Below are 19,852 nucleotides of genomic sequence, written 5' to 3' on the forward strand. Positions count from 1 at the left end.
GACACGACCCTCTCTCACCACCACCAGTGGGGTGTGCATGGCAGGCTGGAAAGAGTTTCCCATTGCAGGGGATTCCAGGGCAAAGCAGCAAAGACAGCGTCCTCACAGTTCTGCTTCTCAATCTGCACACGTTGCACAAACATCTTGGCAACAACAAACACAAGAAAATGCAAGACAGTCACCCTTGCATCACTGCCCATCACCCACGTCATTACAACTATCTTCATAAACACCTACATGTTTTTATTTATGGTTACAATGTTTTTTCAGAGAAGAAAAAGGAACCTTGTGGTGGCAGCTGAAACAGAGGCTGCCCTCAGGCTCTCGGCCCCACCCTGCAGCCTCTGCCCTCTCGGGCACCCACTCTACATCGTCCTACCAAGGCCTCACTACTAGGCCAGCTTTGTGGGGGTGGATTCTACATGGGCTTTGTCAGGACCACTGCCCTGAGGCCCGCCACCCCCCCCCCGACATCTACTCCCTGGGTGTCCCACGACACCTGCAACACCAGGCACTCGGGGCGGGGGCAGTGCTGTCCTGCCAGGGTCACAGGACCCACACTGAATTATGAAAATCATTTCAGGCCAGGTGCAGTGGCTCACACTTATAATCCTAGCTGCTAAGATTAAAAAGATTTGTTGTGTAAAATTTGGATTCAGTCAAAAGGCTGCACTCAAGGATCCGGAAGGCCACATGTGGCCCCAAGGCCGTAGGTTCCCCACCGCTGTCCTTGCACTCTGAGGGGTCGAGGTGCGAAGATTGCTTGAGGCCAGGAGTTCGAGACCAGCGTGGGCACTATTGAGAGCCCATCTTTACAAAACAAAAAAAATAAGTAGCTGAGGATGGCGAGTGCCTGTAGTCTCAGCTACTGGGGAGGCTGAGGTAGGAGGATCACTCACGCCCAGGAGTGTGAGGCTGCAGTGAGCTGTGATGACACCACTGCACTCTACCCAGGGTGACAGAGAAAGACTCTGTCTCAAAATAATAAATAAAAAAATAAAGAAACTGGTTAACATAAGTAAAACTTTTAAGTTTTAAAAGTTAACTTTTAACTTAGGTTTTAAATGTTTTAACTTTTAAAACACTGGAAAGGCTAAACGTCACTGAGAAAATCCAGAGCGGAAACACAGGTGCGAGGCTGAGTCCAGGCCAGACCCCCCTGGTGAGAACTCGGGGACGCAGGTACCACCCTCGTCCCCCAGCCCCGGCCACGGGGAGGCTGCGCACTATGGGGGTCAGAAATACTCACTTCCTCTTAAACGTCTCCTCCTCTTTTTCCCTGGTTAGCTGCACAGAGTGAAGTTTATCTTCTAAGTTCTTTATCCTAAGAAGAAACAAATATTAGTGGGAAAAGCAGATAAGAGACTAAAGAAAAGCTCGAAGAGACTCCCAGCCCAGACCGCGAGATGGAGCCACGGAACTCGCCCAGGAGACGGGAGGCCACACGCACTGGGCATCCTTCACGGCTTCCAGGTCCCGGCACGCACAGACTTGGTGCTGCAGCTTCCTCTCCAGCTCCGAGTTTGCGGCCTCAGCCCTCTGTAGACACTCTGCGGCCTTTGCTCCAGCCTCTCGAAGAGCCTCAAGCTCTTTGTTCAGTAGTTTAACCTTTGAACAATTTTAAAAATTGAAAATGAGGATATAGTTAGAATGAATTGAGGCATTAGACACATGTACTGCCATTTTACCAAGATTGGAGAGAATAAAACTGAAGTTCAGGAAACAGTGAGGCGGTGAGAATGTCCTCACGTGCCACGCCCCCGTGGTGCAGACTCAGGTGAGACCGAGTGGCCTCTGAAGGCTCTGCACCCATCGAGTCAGGCCCCAGTCCCAGCAGGGACCCCCTGTGCATCCCAGCCCTTCGCCATAGTAGACCAATTCAGTTCCACTCCGTTTCTTAGCACGCAATTTTAATATTATTTAAATAATGACATCAAGCATGCAGGGCGTGTGTAAGAACCTGGCTCACTGCTTAGCGATCCCACTCAAATCCCAGCGGCCACTGAATTTTTAAATAGCCTCTCTGGGCCTCCATTTCCTTATCTGTAAAACACTGGTGGTGACGATGGCTGCTATACCCAAATCAGATAATATGTATACAGGAGCCGTGCACAGTGGCTCACACCTGTAGTCCCAGCAACTTGGGAGGCCAAGGTGGGAGGACAGCTTGAGGCCAGGAGTTTGAGACCAGCCTGGGCAATGTAGTGAGACTCCATCTTTAAAAAAAAAAAAAAAATAAGAAAAATTAGCCGGGTATGGCACCATGAGCCTGTGGTCCCAGCTACTGGGGAGGACAAAGCAGGAAGACCCCTTGAGCCCAGGAGCGAAAGGCGGCCAGCCTCAGGGGCTCATACTTGTAATCCCAGCAAAAAAGACTCAGCTCTTGCTTTTATTAATAAACTGCATACTGTGATGCACACCACAGGCTCTTGCAGCAGGTGAAGATGAAAACGGGCCCAGCACTTGGGATGTCCCCCCTCTGACAGGAGAGCCCACCCCACAGGGAGCACAGGGCACCCACGTGCCCACCTGCTGGCCTGCTCCTCGGTGCTCACAAGTTCCCAAAGGGGCCTTGTGAGGGTCCCGGTGGGGCAGCCCCAGCCTCAGGCCCAGACCGCTCTGGTCTCTGGCTGACAGGGTCAGCACTGTGTCCAGGGGTGGGGTAGCGGTGGGGTCGGAGACTAACGAGAAAGGGTCATGCAGGGCTCTGTGGCCAGCAGCCACGTGGTCAAACGCGGGCTGGCCTTGCCTAGCAGGGGACCGTGATCTGTGCCAGGAGGCCAGACTGCGGGTTGCCTAGCCTGGGCCCCAGCCACTCTGAATACCTGCCCACCAGGGTCCTTGGGGCCTCCCCCTGCCTGTCTGTGGAGGGGCAAGAAAGCCTGGGGGAGGGCTCCGTGCCAGCCACAAAGGCTGTTGCCCACAGGAACAAGCAGTCAGGCAAAAGGTCCAGACCAGACATCACCCCCTCCTCCCACCCCCAAGCAGCCATTGTCCTGCCTACATGTAGCCCCCAAGGCTGGTCCTTGTCCCGCATCCTGAGAGTGATCCTGGCAGGGTCTGAGGTGACATGGAGAACCACGTGCATGTTCCGCTTGCAGCTGCGCCACATGCCACCCTGCGGCTCCAGAGAGGTGCTGAGCCTAGCACGGCCTCTGCTGTGCGGTGGGCAGGTGAGCAGCACCCACAGGCCCGTTTCAAGGATCTCACGGGAGAACTCAGGCCACCAACAGGGACAGAGTCTGCAGTAGCCTTGTTGCCTCGGCCGTACCGGGCTGGTCACTCACCTCAAGGGACGGCGCTTGCTCAAGGTCTCAGGCAGCTCGACCAGGAGCGGAGGCACCAACCGTCCTGACTGAGGACAGTGAGTCCACAGTGACCTCAGCAGACGCATCCCCCACGTCCCACCAAGGCCTCGGCCCGGCTCTGTGCAGCCAAAACCCCAGCCCACATGCCCATGTGTGATCCGTCTGACCCACAGTTCAGAAAGAGCCTCGCCACTCAAGAGAGGGGGGTCTTAGGGCAGATGAGGAAAAGCTTTCAACACTCAAAGCAGCCCCAGTTACCTTGAGCTCGTGAGATAAGACCACGCTGCTCATGCTGTCGGCCTGCAGGCGGAATTCGTGCTCCCGCTTCTGCGTTTCAGATTCAAACTCCAGCAGCAGTTCCTGGAACACACAGGGCCACAGTGAAAGGACAGTGGTGGGGACCCAGCACAGACCTCGCTGGCAGGCTTAGAAGTCAGGAGGTGGGCAGGACACAGCGGTCCCTGAGGAAGGACCGCAGGAACACTATCGAGGAGAGAGAGGTTGGGATCTGTGACACCAGCCGTGGGCCAGTGCCAACTGCACGCGCTGAACTACTTCTCAGGCTTCTTCCTACGGCACCGTGATGCACACGTCTGCACAGACAGCAGAGGGGGCTTGCAGGGTCGGCCCCCACTGAGGATGCAGATCTGCCCACTTCTCCCCTTAGTTCTCCCTGTGTTTGCCCCACGCAGAGTGAGCCAGTAGGCGCATCCGGACGGAGAACCAACTGCTCCACGACTGCACTGGGGAGCATGGGCCCTCGCAGACCACGTCTCTCTTCCAGGACCACCCATTCCAAACAGACTCGGTTACCTGAAGGACGGGCACGGAGGGAGGCTGAACCCAACCCTGAGGTGCAGCCAGGAACGTCTAGCACCCTCTGCCGGCCCGGGGCAGACAGGATCCACACGTGGGCCGGCACTAAATGGACAAGTTGCACCAGCACAGCAGCTCACCCTGAATTCCCAACACCGGTGGGAGCCGCAGAGAAACTGTGCAGAAAGCACAATTGAAAACATACTTTTTACCCTCTTTGAAAGGCAAAAATGATGGTAAGGATCACAAGAGTAACACTTAATGGAATCACAATAAAAAAGTCATGGAAGGCCAGGCACAATGGCTCACGCCAGTAATCTCAGCACTCCGGGAGGCCAAGGTGGGAGGATGGCTTGAGCTCAGGAGTTCAAGGCCAGCCTAAGCAAAAGTGAGGCCCCATCTCTACAAAAAATAGAAAAAATTAGCTGGGCATGGTGGCGCATGGCTGTAGTCCCGGCTACTTGGGAGGCTGAGGCAGGAGGATCACTTGAGCCCAGGGGTTTGAGGTTGCCGTAAGCTAGGCTGACGCCACGGCACTCTAGCCAGGGTGACAGAGCGAGACTCTGTCTCAAAAAAAAAAAAAAAAAGAAAAGAAAAGTCATTGGTTCACAGGTCCTAACATATTACGAAATCACGGAACACTGGGCTTTTCCTCTGAACACTGATGTGCGGGGGAGCGGAGGCTATGTAGGCCATGGCCACCAGGGGGCAGGAATCTCGTCTCAGAGGTGCCTGCCAGGAGGGAGACCACCCCAGCTCCCCCGTGACAAGGATCTGAGTCTTAGTACCGTGCAGTATGGCATCCTGCCCTGACGCCCTTCTCACTCTTCCTCACATTTCCCCGACCAGCCCACTCCCGCACCTCATGACGTCCACACGACTTAGCAGGTGCGCCTGGACTGGACACGGGTGTGTGGCCCTGCACACCAGCCGAACCCGCCACACACACCTGTCACCCCTCCAGTGTTCAGGCCCAAACCAGCCGTCATCCTTGACACCTGCCCCTCTCATGCCCCCATCCTGCATCCAAGGGTCCTCAGCTCCCTTCAGGTGTGTCCCCAATCTTCCATCCTCGCGCTCCCACCCGGTCCACCCCCATCATCCTGCTCGCTAGCCCCTGTCCCTGCTCCCGTGGTCCTCACCCCAGTGTGACTCGGCTCACGTCGCTGCTCTGCTCAAACCCCAACAGTGCCCATCGCACTTGGAGCAAGCCCCAGCCTCACGATCCTACTTACTGCTCAGGTGGTCGACTGCACCCTCAGGTGTCTGCTCACTCTGCCAGGGTGTTCACAGCCCCTCCCCAGCCCCTGGGAGAGCTCCTGGCACATAGTTTGTGTTTCAAAAGTGTTTGTTGGCCATGTGCAGTGGCTCACACCTGTAATCCCAGCACTCTGGGAGGTTGAAGTGGGCGGATGGCTTGAGGTCAGGAGTTCAAGACCAGCCTGAGCAAGAGCGAGACCCTGTCTCTACTAAAAATGGAAAAATTAGCCGGGCATGGTGGTGGCACCTGTAGTCCCAGCTACCCAGGAGGCTGAGGCAGAGGGATTGCTTGAGCCCAGGAGTTTGAGGTTGCTGTGAGCTAGGCTGATGCCACAGCATTCTAGCCCAGGTGACAGAGCAAGCCTCTGCCTCAAGAAAAAAAAAAAAAGTATTTGTTAAATGAATGAATAAATCAATAATCACTCAGTCTCTCCTCTAGTGGCTTTTAACCCTGTTATTAACTTACAAGGAAAAAGACTTCCTTACATTCGCAGTGCACAACTCACACATGTAATAAAAGTTAAACTGATTCAGTTACCGTCGACTTGTATTTCATTTTTGAAAAGAAAATCATTATCCCCACTGAATCAATTCTCCTTCTGACAAGTCAGTAATGGACACAAAGATCTTCTGAAACGAGAAACAAAAAAGCAGCCCAAAGGCAACCACAAAGCTAGAACACGTGAAACTCCAGCTTAACAACTGGAACTCGGGACGTGGGCAGCAGCGCAGAGTGGAAGCAGAAGCGCCTGCGCCCGGGGCCAGCACAGGCTCGGACTGTTCCAGAACCACACTAGATAAACGCTACCCTAATTTCCAGCAGTACCTGCACTGGTACATTACAACATCGAGTCTCCTTCCTTCCAGAGACAAGGCTGTTATCTGATAAAAACCCATGTTCCCAGATGTCTGTGAGGGTCTGCAGCTCTGCGTGTGGACAGCCCGGAAGCCAACTGGACTCACTGTCCAGCCGACCACAGCCTGAACTGCTGCTGTCCTCCCAAGTAACAGAACAAGAGTCTGTCTCAAAAAAAAAAAAAAAAAAAAAAGACTGGGCTAAGGGATGCTCAGGGTGTGTCTGTGAGGACATCAGCATCAGCAGACTGAATAAAGACCCGCCCTCCCCCGAATAGGGGCTTCCTCCAAGCCACGGAGGGCCCAAATACAACTAAAAAGTGAGGAAGGGTGAATACGCTCTCTCTGCTTGAGCTGAGACACCAACCTCCTCCTGCCCTTGGGAATCAGAGCACCCGAATGACACCACCAGCCTTCCAGGTTCTGCCGCCTGCAGCTGGCAAATCATGGGACTTCACGGGCTCCACAACTGCGTGTGTCAGTTCCCACGACACGTCTCCTCTTATATCTACGTATGTCCCACTAGCTCTGCTTCTCTGCAGACTGATCCGAGAGGAGAGAGAATGCTGCCGGAGTGACTTCTGAGGCAGACTTAGACGCCCATCACACCTCCCGACATACCCCTCCAGAGTGGAAACCTGTCCCAATAATTCTACTTTCACTCCCATGGATAACACAGTCAATGAACAAAATGGTGGTTTTTTTTCCTTAACTTTGTATGATCTAAGTTTCGAAGCAGGCAGGGAAAACACACAGGAAGGACCAACCCTGGAAGCTCTACCTGTCTCTGCAGAGCCAGTTCACCGTCGAGCTCCTCGAATTTTCTCTCCAGCCTCCATTTCAGATTTTCATATTGTTCCCGATGACGGTCGATCTCACCACTCTTGTCACTGTGGTAATAAAACAGGCATTAAGAAAAGCGACTCTGAATATTCGCCAACTGCATACATCTGCAAGTGTATTTTACACGCAGAGCTGGTGCTGCACGTTTGCAGGGCTGGCTTCAGTGGGGCCCACAGAGGAGCAGAACTCTCACCTCCACCTGGACCCTGCTATACCCAGCAGGGTGACTGCCTGTAAAAGAGAAAATTAAATAGAGTCTAGAGTCTCATAACAGAAAGCCCAAAACGTCCAGGCTATGATAAAAAATCCCCCGATGTGCCAAGAACCAGAAAGATCTCAACCTGAATGAGAGCAGACGGCCATCAGATGCCAGCACCAAGACAGCGCGGACGCTGACATCACTAAAGCGGTCATCATTAAAACGCTTCAACAAGCAATTTAGTAAAACAAATGGAAAACCAGAACATCTCAGCAAAGAAGAAGAAGATATGACAGAGAATCAAGTGGAAACGTGAGAACTGAAAGTGCAATAAGCAAAGACTCGCTGGACGGGCCCGACGGCAAGACGGACGTGATGGAGGGAAGGCGGCAAACTTGAAGACGGAACAGAAATGACCCGGTCTGAGCAACAGAGAGAAAATAAACTGAAAAAGAAGAGAAACAAACTGAGTGCAGAGACCTGTGGGACAATAACAAAGATCTAACAACACTCACACCCTCGGAGTCCCGGAATGGAGTCTGGACACAGCTGACAATGTCCCAGGTGTAGAGAGAACGAACCGGCGAAGACTTAAGAAGACTCTTCACAAAATAACGTAAAGCACTTTTCAAAGGATGCTTTAGCTCTCAGAAACAGCTATGAGCAAGTCAGCATTTGTGTGGAGACAACTGGGCGGCAACTGTCCCCGCGTTCAACACACCTGCCCTGCCCTGAGCTCTGAGGAGAAGCAGCCCGGACACCAAGGTCTGCGCTGGGGCAGAGGGAGAGGCCGACCTCCAGTTCCACGCTCGGCTCCTCCCCTGGTCCCTGGAAGGTGGCATGAGGGGTGAGCATCACCAAGGGGCACTGCTCAGGGAAAGACCACGACTGGCACACGATATCTGCTCCGGCAGACGCTGTACAGGGGCTTCCCTCAGGACAGTGACTCCCGTGACAGGTACATCTGTTGCAGGGACCCTGGAAGCCACGCCCGTGCGTTTTGACAGGAGACACCGGCTCCGGCAGGTTGGAGTGGCACTGCACTTTTGCAGGGGGGGCTTCAGTGGGGCCCAGAGGGGAGTAGACTCTCCTTGCACCTGAGCTGCCACAGAAGGTCCCTCTGCTGACTAGGAATGCCCAGTGCTGTCCTGCTGGCTGGCTCAGGGCCATGTGGGAGCCTCTGAGCAAATGGGCTGGGCACACAGCAGAAGACCACTGAGCCATTCAGAAAGACGTGGCCGAACTCAACAAACCAACACAAAGAAAAGATGCCAAAAACAGACCAGGAACTGCCAGAAGCAAGTTTCAGAACAGTGAGTGCGGGAGGCTGTTTGGGTCCCAGAGATACCACGACAGGCCCCCCGCGGTGGTTTCCATTTTGACATTTCACCTCATCATCTTCTATAAGAAATGACTTTCTGTAATAAGAACACACTACTTCTGTGATTTTAAAAAGTGCTCTAAAATGCTCTCCCCGTTAGAACACGTAACCACGTGAGAAACACTCGGGACGCTGTTAAGAGCAAACAGAGCCCACAGTGCGCCCTCCCTCTGGAGTCTGCACACACACTTCACACGCGGAGAAACACACAGACACACTCTGTTAACATGATATATCGAACACACGCATGTTACTTGTGAAATGGGGGGTGGGGTGATGTTGTAAATGAAGACTGTTCCATCAAACTCTCAAGGCCACCGTGGGGGGCGGAGCTGAGGGACGCTGGACACGTGGGCGAGATCCCGGCCCAGCCACGGGACCCCACAGTGAAGGCATTTGGTTTGTACATCGACTTGCCTGACTGAAGTCAGCTCGTTCAGACTTCAAATTGATAGATATTTAACATTAAAATAAGCTCAAATGTTTCACTAAAACAATACAGATTTGTATAACTAATGAAACAAATTCCAAACATTTAAACCAGCCTCTAACAACTTCAGAGCTGCATCAGAGCCCAGGAAAGGACGGCCAGGGCACTGTCTTGTTTGCGTGCACTCAACAAGCCCTTATCCAGAGGCCATCATTCGCTCGGCAGCAAGACCGACCAGCCCTGGCGGCCCAGAGTCTGCAGACCAGGATGGGGGATGGCGCCCGGGCGTAGGAGCAGGAGCGGAGGCCTCGGCCAGGGGCCGCTCACCTGTGGACACGCTCCAGCTCCAGGCGAAGCTCCTGAAACCTCAGCTGGTGCTGCTGCTGCAGCTCCTCCATCCGCCTGGCCTCCTGGGCGAGCGCCTGCCTCAGCTTGGCCACCTCTATCTTGAGCTCGCTCACCTCCGCCTGCCTGGCCTCCTCCCGGGCCCTGGCCTGGGCAAAGGCGGCATCGTAGAGCTCTAGCTCCAGGTCCCGCTCCTCCAGCACCTGCAGGTTGTAGACAAAGTCCTCCTGCAGGCGCCGCAGCTTCCTCTGCGAGTCCTCCAGCCGGCTCTGCATGTCCTGCAGGGCCGCCTCCTGCATCTGGGTGCGGTGGGCCTGCAGCGCCCTCCACTCCTCCTCCCTGCGCGCCAGCAGCTCGTCCAGGGCCTGCTCCGTGCACCGCGGCAGCATGGTGGCGGCTGCAGCAGAGAGAGGCAGACGTGGGTCAGTAAGGGACTCTGGCTTTCCTTCCACATGCCCACCTCAGACCCCCGTTCTACAGCGACCGAGGTCACAGAAACAAGGTCTGGTCACACCTGAGTTCTGGAGCAGGTAAGGCCCAGACCTCAAGGGCTCTCTCTCCCCTGTCCTTATCCTGCGGTAGGGGGAGTGGGGGCAGCAACTCCACAGGAAAGACGGGAAACGTGGCTACCTGGCTGCGAGAGCTGGGTTCTGTCAAACAGCTTCAGGAAGCCTGTTTCACAGCCGAGAAAACAGAGGCTGCCAAGCAGCTCAGAACCAACGCCCCTTCCCACCCAGCGCCCTACTCCTGCAGCCAGGGCTCAGGCTTCTGGAAGATTCACTACCCGAGAGTAGGTTTCTTTGTTCTTTTATGTCTAATCCATCGTGGATTGATACTTTGGTAAAACAATAAAAGTGAAATGCTAAAGAAAATTAAAAAACAAAGATATAGAAGTCTAATTTTTCATCATTAGATTCAACAATGTAAAATTACTTAGTGAAATTGCTAACAAGTATCTAGAAACCTCCCCCTCCCCATCTCTGTGTATCTACCGAGGCAACAGCCCTACGGGGTGGGGACTGGGGATGGCCACGGCCACACCTGAGGGCCTCTCCTCACCAGGGCATGCTAGAGGCTGTCACCTTCCTGGTCAGGTCCTGGTCCCACCACTCGGCAGAGAAGGGGTGGTTTCTGGTGCACAAAACCACTTAGCTGAGGACTCCTTGGCTTGACTTAAAAGGCCACTCATGGAAAAAAACACGAGTCCACCAGTGCTGGGTACCACGTGGCCAGGCAAAGGGGCCAGGCTGTGCCAGCTGGGGCACAAGAGCCACCATCATCTTTTGGAGAAAACGGTGCTTAACTGAAGCTCTTTCCTGAGGGTTCTTTTCCAGAAGGGTGGGGCAGGGATCTGAGGAAGGCAGTGACCTTTGTGTATCACTGTCATCCCAAAGAATATGGCATGTCTGATTCTTTATAAGTGGGTCAGTCTTCTTTAAAAAGAAAAAACCACACTGTCTCAGGTCACCTCAGCTCACCCACTCAGGACACATTTACAGAGAACCTTCTGGGTGAGAGTGGCGCAGGACGCACTGGGGGAGGGCTTTAAGGAGCGTCTGCTTCACTCGGACCCCAGCACCACTTGGCTCAGCGTAGAGCAAACACCCACAGGCGTGACTCTCAGACACAGGAAGAGAATGTGAGGGTTTGGTTTTTTGTGGCGTTTCTTTTGCATGAACTCTAGAATCATAAAGCCAGCAGCCGGTCTCTAAATCTGCAAGTATACCACTATTCAGAGACACGGATTCACTTCACTCCTAAAATCACAAGTAACAAAAACCAACAAGAAAAAATTAGCTACATAGTCAAAAGTATTACTATAACATCTTGATAACAAAATGAAACAAATTAAAAAGAGAAATTGTCAAAATGGTATGGGCTAGGATTTGGAGAATCCCAAATATTCCATCAGGACTAAAGAAACGGTAAGGGTGGACGTCACAGGAGAAAATGTGTCCTGTGTACTGGGTGCCAGGTGAGCAACGGGGACACCTTCGCTCCTCTGAGCACAGCACGATAGTGCCTAGAACACAAAGGGTAAGTAAGGAACACCACAGGACAGACGCCAGGACGAGAACGCCAAGCACAGCCACCGAAGACCCACACGATTACAGGCATGCCCCGCATAACTACGTCTGTTTGTTTTTTAATTTTTTTATTTCAGCATATTACGAGGGTACAAATGTTTAGGTTACGTATATTGCCTTTGCCCAGCTGGAGTCAGAGCTTCAACCGTGCCCCGCCCCCATGGTGCACACCGCACCCATTAGGTGTGAATATACCCATCCCTCCCACCCCCCCCACCTGTCCAACACCCGATGAATGTTACTAATATATGTGCACTTAAGTGTTGGTCAGTTAACACCAATTTGATGGTGAGTACACGTGATGCTTGTTTTCCCATTCTTGGGATACTTCACTTAGCAGAAGGGGCTCCAGCTCTATTCAGGATAATACAAGAGATGCTAGATCACCACTGTTTTGTGTGGCTGAGTAGAACTCCATGGTATACATACACCACATTTTATTAGTCCACTCATGTGTTGATGGGCACTTGGGTTGTTTCCACATCCTTGCAATTGTGAACTGTGCTGCTATACACATTCTAGTGCAGATATCTTTTTTATGGAATGTCTTTTTTTCCTTTGGGTAGATGCCCAGTAACGGGATTGCTGGATCAAATGGTAGCTCTGCTTATAGTTCTTTGAGGTAACTCCATGTTACTTTCCACAGAGGTTGTACTAATCTGCAGTCCCACATAACTACGTTTGGTCAAGGAAGAACTGCACATATGACAGTGGTCCCTTAAGATTAATAATACCGTATTTTTATGACATCTTTTCTATGTTTAGATACACCGATACTTACCATTGTGTTACAGTTGCCTGCGTACTTGGGACAGTCACACGCTGTGCAGGTTTGGCGCCTGGAACGACAGGCCCTACCGCACAGCCGAGCGTGCAGGAGGCTGTGCCCTCCAGGTGTGTGAGCACATGCTGTGATGTCTGCACAGCGAGGAAGACTCCTAACGACGCACTTCTCAGATCACGTCCCATCCTCTGCTAAGTTCTGAGCGAAGCGTCCCACTGGGCACTGCTGGAGGGCAAAGCACGAGGACAGGGGACGAAACTCACGCCTGCATCTTTCGTAAGGGGAAAGGGCGACTCCTCAGGGGAAGCTCACGTTGTCTTGGCATCGGCATGTAGATCCAAAACAACGTCCTAACGCAGGTCTTCCCATAAGAGCAGTGACTCACACAGGGCCGGGCACGGCCAACTTGCTATGTACAGGGCAGTCAGTGAATAACTGGGGCTTCGTAAGCCACACGGTTTACATCACAACTCCTCAACCCCAGGCAGGAGCTGGGGTTGGCCAGCTGGGTTTGGCCTGCAGGCCTGCGCTGTCCCCTCATGTGGGACATGCTTTCATCACTACCTATGTGACAGACACGACAGAGAGTTTCTTACGGCTGGTCCCAGCATCCCCCAACCCTGTAGGGGTCCAAGCACGAGCTCAGTCTGAACACAAACATCCACCCACAACTCTTCTCTGGTGTCCACACAGGGTGGCCCCTGATGGCCTCAAAGAGCCATGTCCAGTGGGGGGATGGGCACACACTTCCAGCCGGGTGGGACAGGGACAGAGAGCCACTGCCAGAGCAGAAAGAAGGCCTAGCCCCATCTCAGGGCTGGTTATGCAAAGTCTCAAAGGGCACAAGGGCACAGCCAGGCCAAGCACCGGCCGATAGGAACTGGAAGAAGAGTGGGCGACAGGCCCACTAAGGAAGGACTGGTTGGCAGGGCATAATTGCTGGAGGCACCGGAGCCCCTCCAGCGGGCTGAGATGGCGCCTCTGCACCCAGGCTCTGGAGCAGAGGTGACCTCCTCATCCCCGTTACACACTCTCCTTGGGTGGAGCTCAGCCGTGGGGCCCCACCCAGCACCCCACGTTCCTTGTGTCCGCTTTGGCCTCCCCAGCCTGTCCGCACCTTGGAGCTGCCGCGAGTCCATCCTTCATCAGAGTTGATGGGGCTGGGACCAAGCTGGTGTACCCCCCATGCTGCTGCCTCCAACTCCCTCGGCTCGTTCAGCAGCACCACCATCCACCCAGCTGGACGAGCCTGGATCTCACATAGTCACTTGGCCACCACCACATCTTACTGCAGGAGACCTGCATGAGCATCTCTGCCCACACTTGCCCTTTTATGGCTGCCAAAGGAGTCTATTTTTAAAAATGCCTAACCAGGGCCAGGCGCGGTAGCTCACGTCTGTAAATAAAAAATTAGCCAGGTGTGATGGCACACACCTGTAGTCCCAGTGACTCAGGAGGCTGAGGCAGGAAGATCACTTGAGCCTGTAATTCAAGGCTGCAGTGAGCTATGATGATGCCACTAGACTCCAGCCTGGGTGACAGAGAGAGACCCTATCTCAAAAAAAAAAACAAAAAAAACGCCCAACCCGGACTTCCCATTCCACTTAGAACTCCTGGACCCCCAGGAGCCTGCCCTCCTACTGCATCGCCTCAGAGCCGGGCCGTGCTGAGGGTCCAGCGCTAGCATCCATGCCGCAGGTGACCCTCCGCCTGGAGGCTCCTTCTGTCACTGCAACCTGCAGCCAAGTACCACTCCGGGAAATCCTTCCTAAACTTCCACCCCACACTGGTGCAAGGCCAGCACCCAGTGGCTGGTGCGGTAAGCTCTACTGTCTGGCAGAGTCGTGGCCACAGAAACATCTTGTACGTATAGGCCATGCACATACCTGTGCACACTCATAGGGAAAGAATCAGAATAGTAGCAAATACACATTAAATGACACCAATGTCACTGTGATCTTCGATGACTCAGAACCTCTCCCTCAGTGTCCGTGAGTCATGACAACGGTTCTCTGCAGAGGAGCACACTGAGGTTGCAAAGTCAGGGGGCCTCTCCTCTGAGGACCGCCCATAGCATCCTGTCCTCCCTGCCACCAGGCTCGCCTCTTTAATCTGCTGTTCACAGAGCCACCCACAGGAGTCACTCTTGGTGATCATGTGACATCTCTCTGCTTAAAATCTGCCTGTGGCTCCTGGTCATTTTCAAAATAAAGTCCAACCTCTTTGGCACAACACACAAGACCCCCAGGATGGGGCGTGGCCTGCATGGCTCACCCAAGCTCCCACTGGATTTCCAGCTGCTGCTAACCGGCCCAGAATGTTCCATTTTGTCCGTTCATTGGGGCAGTTTCTTCCCACTAGGTCTTCAGGACTCAGCGGGCCACCCTCTGTGGAAGCGTCCAGAGTTCTAGAGCAAGACGGGTGTGCCCCAGGGTTCTGGGCTCTGCAGAGAGAGGCAGCTCAGTACATACACAGCAAGGCTCAGCGCCCAGCCTGTGAGAGAGCCCAGCTCCTCCCGGCTTCACCAGTCAGCCGCACCAGACCCAGCGTGCAGGACCCTGGGTAAACCCTCACACGCCAAGGGCATGCAAGCCATGCTCACTGCTTCTTTCCTACTTACCCCACCCCAGAACAGCCTGCCCTGCTTTTGTACAAATCACACCTAAGGATGATCCCAAAAGCCCCAAGGCTGAGATTAATCGGCTTTAAACATCACAGATTCAGAGTCTGGACCCAATCTGTCTATCAGCTGGCAGGTGTCCCTAGCAAGCACCGGGTTTTCAAGAAGGACCAGACAAAGCTTCTGGGGAGCTGCAGGAGAAATCTCTGGAGAGGGAGGGACCCACCACCAATGAGACATGTACAATCTTCAAGAAGAACCGTGGGGTCAGGGTGTCTGCACCCAGCAGGAGATGGAACGGTGCACGGCAGGGTATTTCATCACTTTGATTTCCTAATTTTTAAAATACTGAGCTTTCTAACCCTTTCTGATCTAAAGGGATATTGTAAGTTTACCTGTCAAGTGTGAAAAGCACTTGGAAATCTCTGGGTTTAGGAAGATGAAAATAACTCCTCATGACAGCCATGGTTTCCCACGCATAAAGATGTACTTCAGCAGTGAGTAGGACAAAGACAACCCCAGTCCACCAACAATTACGGCTTGAATGTGCCCCAGTGTTAAGATGATGTCACAAACAATACAGTGGAGTGTGGAGCAGCTTGTCCACACTTTTCCAAAATCCAGCAGTGATCTGCAGTGGTCATCCCTGAGCACGCAGGCCCCAGCCTTGTCAGCCAAAGGGCGCAATGCAGAGGGCAGCAGGAACGAGCAGAGGAAAAGGATAAAAAGTTGGCACTTCCAGTTGGTGAGAGACTCTGAGACATCTCTGCATAGATTATGAGAGGACCAAAGACGGCCAGAGCTAGGAGTAGGACCCATCGCCAAGTACCTCTCAACACCTGGCATCATACTTAAGAGGAAAGAATTCAAGACAAAGGGCAAGCCCCAAGGTCAGCTGAAAAGGAGCTCTTATTAATATAGGCGAGACAAGAAAAATTCCCAGCATGGTGAGCTCTGCAGAAGGACTTGCCTTGTCCTGGTGGTGCCCCATCTCCCTCGCAAGCTTGCTGCAGCGACTACATCCTGCGGTGGATAAAGAGCGTGTGATCATCCTTCCCCTCACCAAGACCTCCAGACCGTCAGGCAGAGACGCACCTGTGAGCTACCTGGCCCACAGATGTGATGGTAGTGAATCACACTTCTGCTCTGCTGACTAAAAATGTGGAGCAATTTTTTTATAACAAACATTTGATTGATACTTAATTGGGAAAAGCATTGCATGACCCTAACAAAACACAACCCATTGCAGATTCTACAATTTAGACAGAAGGACAATTTGTGAAGGCTGAAAGCCAGTCACTACTCGCTTATGAGCAAGTCATCTGGGCATACTGACTAAGCAGACAGACACTCAAAGCAACATTTTCTTTTTGTACCCTTCCTCTGAAGAGCTGCGGCTCAGATACACTTGGCTTTCCATTCAGCCAGCAATGAGATAAGCCCTCACCATCTCCAATGCAGAAGAAACCAAATCCACTTCTGGTAAGGAATGTTGTCTTGTTGTTGCCCTATAAATATACTTAATGACCTTAACTTATAAAATATTTCTGGAACTTAAAAGCAAGTCCAAGGCCGGGCGTGGTGGCTCACGCCTGTAATCCTAGCACTCTGGGAGGCCGAGGCGGGCGAATTGTTTGAGCTCAGGAGTTCGAGACCAGCCTGAGCAAGAGTGAGACCCCGCCTCCACTAAAAATAGAAAGAAATTAGCTGGACAACTAAAAATATATAGAAAAAATTAGCCAGGCATGGTGGCACATGCCTGTAGTCCCAGCTACTCAGGAGGCTGAGGCAGGAGGATTGCTTGAGCCCAGGAGTTTGAGGCTGCTGTGAGCTAGGCTGACGCCACAGCACCCTAGCCCGGGCAACAGAGTGAGACTCTGTCTCAAAAAAAAAAAGGAAAAAAAAAAACAAAGTCCAGGGGTGGCTCACTTACTCCACATTTAGGATAGGGGATTCAACCCTGGCACTCTCTGGAATCCAACACAGGCCACGTGGGCTAAACATATACCCTTTAAATTAGTCCAGGGGATGAAAATTATATACCTATGACCCTAAGCCTTTTTTCACTTCCTTCACTGACTGCCAAAAAGTAACCATAATTATTTTTTTTTTCTGTCTCAGAAGCCATATTTGTTTTTTTCAACAGAATTTTAGGCTTGCGGGGGCCGGGTACAGTGGCTCACTCCTGTAATCCTGGCACTTTGGGAAGCCAAGCCAGGAAGATCACTTGAGGCTAATTCAAGACCAGGCTGACCAAGAGTGAGACCCCATCTTTACAAAAAATAGAAAAATTAGCCGGGCATGGTGGCACATGCCTGTAGTCCCAGCTACTCTGGAGGCTGAGGCAGGAGGATCGCTTGAGCCCAGGAGTTTGACACTGTAGTGAGCTATGAAGATGCCACTATACTCCAGCCCAGGTGTGGAATAGGCGCAACCATCTTTAAAATCAGAAATAAGAGAGATTAGCAGTAGCTCTCACGGATCTTACAGATCTACAGAGTGAGGGGCATGCAGCGCTGTTTTCTCTGAATCTACACTGGCCAAAAAAAAGTAAGTAAATAAGAAATAAAATAGAAGAGAAATTGAGCCACCTTACAGTTAAGAGCTTAGACTCTTAGACTCTGTGGGCTTTCTGAACCACATAAATGTCCCATGTACCAAAAAAAAAAAAAAAAAAAAAAAACCAGAAACTGGCCGGGCGCGGTGGCTCACGCCTGTAATCCTAGCACTCTGGGAGGCCGAGGCGGGTGGATCGCTCAAGGTCAGGAGTTCGAGACCAGCCTGAGCAAGAGCGAGACCCCGTCTCTACTAAAAATAGAAAGAAATTATATGGACAACTAAAAATATATATAGAAAAATTAGCCGGGCATAGTGGCACATGCCTGTAGTCCCAGCTACTCGGGAGGCTGAGGCAGTAGGATCGCTTAAGCCGAGGAGTCTGAGGTTGCTGTGAGCTAAGCTGACGCCACGGCACTCACTCTAGCCTGGGCAACAAAGTGAGACTCTGTCTCAAAAAAAAAAAAAAAAAAAAAAAACCAGAAACTGAACCTAACTTTATTACAAATGAATAACATAAACATACTAAGGCAACTTTGCAAAACAATATTTTTACCATATATTGTAAGGATAAAAATGAAAATAACTGCACACAAATAGTCTGCTCTACTCAGGAAGTTTGTTTTTCACAAGAATATGGACTGGCTGTTCTAAAACTACTTTATACATATTCTAGGATTGTGCAAATAATATATCAAGGAAGACCAGAGCCAGATTTAGAGTGATAAGGGAAAGGCAGAATGGACCCTGTGATAATGGATTAGAATCATCATAAACTCAGTTTTTAATATATGCACAGACCCAGAGATGCATAAATAGATACTGATGGGTACAGTGTACACAAATACATGTTTCCCAGCCCTGCCCATTGAGAAAGCCAAGCAACAACGATAACCCAGTAGCAACAAGCCCACCTCGTACCTAGACCTTGGCTTCCAAACACCACCTTCCTGGGTGGGGAAACTGCGGCCTCCAGATCCACACGTGCCGCCCCACGACCAACTCAACTTCACAGAACAAATCCCTTAACCTTTTGAAAGGACTTGTTCTGTAAAATTTGGATCCAGTCAAAAGGCTGCACGCGGCCGGGCGCGGTGGCTCACGCCTGTAATCCTAGCACTCTGGGAGGCCGAGGCGGGTGGATCGCTCTGAGGTCAGGAGTTCGAGACCAGCCTGAGCAAGAGCGAGACCCCCGTCTCTACTAAAAATAGAAAGACATTATACGGACAACTAAAAATCTATATAGAAAAAATTCGCCGGGCATGGTGGCGCATGCCTGTAGTCCCAGCTACTCGGGAGGCTGAGGCAGGAGGATCGCTTAAGCCGAGGAGTCTGAGGTTGCTGTAAGCTAAGCTGACGCCACGGCACTCACTCTAGCCTGGGCAACAAAGTGAGACTCTGTCTCAACAACAACAAAAAAAAAAAAAAAAAAAAAAAAAAAAGGCTGCACTCAAGGACCCCGAAGGCCCCAGGAAGCAGGCACGTGACAAACGTGCCACAGAAGGGAGAGCGGTGACTGCCCGCTGACAGCGGAGTCCTTCCCCCAAGTCGCACCGGGGCGCGGGGCAGCGGCCGCCCCCTCAACCCTCTCCGGGGCCGGGGGCAGTTCCCCGGGCGTTCACGCTCCGTCCGCACCCCCTTCCCCGCGAAGGGTCCCCGGGGCGTCCCGCCCAGCCCGAAGCTCGAACAGGGTCCACCTCGGGTTCCGGGGCCCCAGAGAGCGCGCAGCGCCGACGGGACTCGAGTCCTGGGATTTTCCAACGAAAAGCGGCACCTCCCACGCCCCCGCCGCGCCCTCTCGCGTCGCGGACCCCGGAGGAACACCTCCGCTAGCCGCCCCCGCCCCGCCAGGCCGCCCGCGTCTCACCCCGAACGCCTGAGGAGCCGCTTCCAGGCGGGCTGCGTTGCCATAGCGACCCGAGTCCGTCGGCCGCTGTCAGCGTGCGGTACGGTGCTCCGGTGCCGCCGGCCGGAAACAGGAGCCCCAGCACAGGGTTCCGCCAGGCGCTCAGGCGCACAGGGTCATGTGGGGGTCGCCAGCGGACCCGACTTCCCGCTGCGACTAATTAGGCCCCTGGCGGACTTCCTCTCCGGCAGCCGGGCGACCTCAGGATGCGGCTCCGCCGCGCGAGAGGCCTCTCCCCCAATTGGGCCGCGGAGTCCCCAAGGCGCCAGCTTCCTGAGGCCGCCCGGCCCGGAGCCCCAAGGGAGTGGCCTGAGCTCGCCCAGGTGGCTCCGATAGGCCAGGGGTGGCGGGGCGCTGGGGAGGCCCGGCGGCGCGGGCGAGGGGCGCTGGGGAGGCCCGGAGGCGCGGGCGGGGGACGTCGGGGTTACATGGGCGGGCGGGGCTGTCACGAAGTCCTCCCCT

General features: G+C 53.0%; 1 protein-coding gene across 1 annotated transcript in view; it reads right to left on the reverse strand.

The window, feature by feature from the left end:
- The window catches only part of CCDC57 (coiled-coil domain containing 57), an 88,658-nt gene extending 69,258 nt beyond the window's left edge, over window positions 1–19,400 (reverse strand). The window contains exons 1-6 of the mRNA XM_069483040.1: window positions 19,352–19,400; window positions 9,420–9,834; window positions 7,021–7,129; window positions 3,567–3,668; window positions 1,451–1,608; window positions 1,250–1,324 (exon numbers count right to left, since the gene is read on the reverse strand). Coding sequence (XP_069339141.1) covers window positions 1,250–1,324; window positions 1,451–1,608; window positions 3,567–3,668; window positions 7,021–7,129; window positions 9,420–9,826 — 851 coding nt within the window. The 5' untranslated portion in view covers window positions 9,827–9,834; window positions 19,352–19,400. The remainder of the gene's footprint in view (window positions 1–1,249; window positions 1,325–1,450; window positions 1,609–3,566; window positions 3,669–7,020; window positions 7,130–9,419; window positions 9,835–19,351) is intronic.
- Window positions 19,401–19,852: the final 452 nt, after the last annotated feature.

Source organism: Eulemur rufifrons, chromosome 9 (assembly GCF_041146395.1).
Source record: "Eulemur rufifrons isolate Redbay chromosome 9, OSU_ERuf_1, whole genome shotgun sequence".
Lineage (NCBI taxonomy): Eukaryota > Metazoa > Chordata > Mammalia > Primates > Lemuridae > Eulemur > Eulemur rufifrons.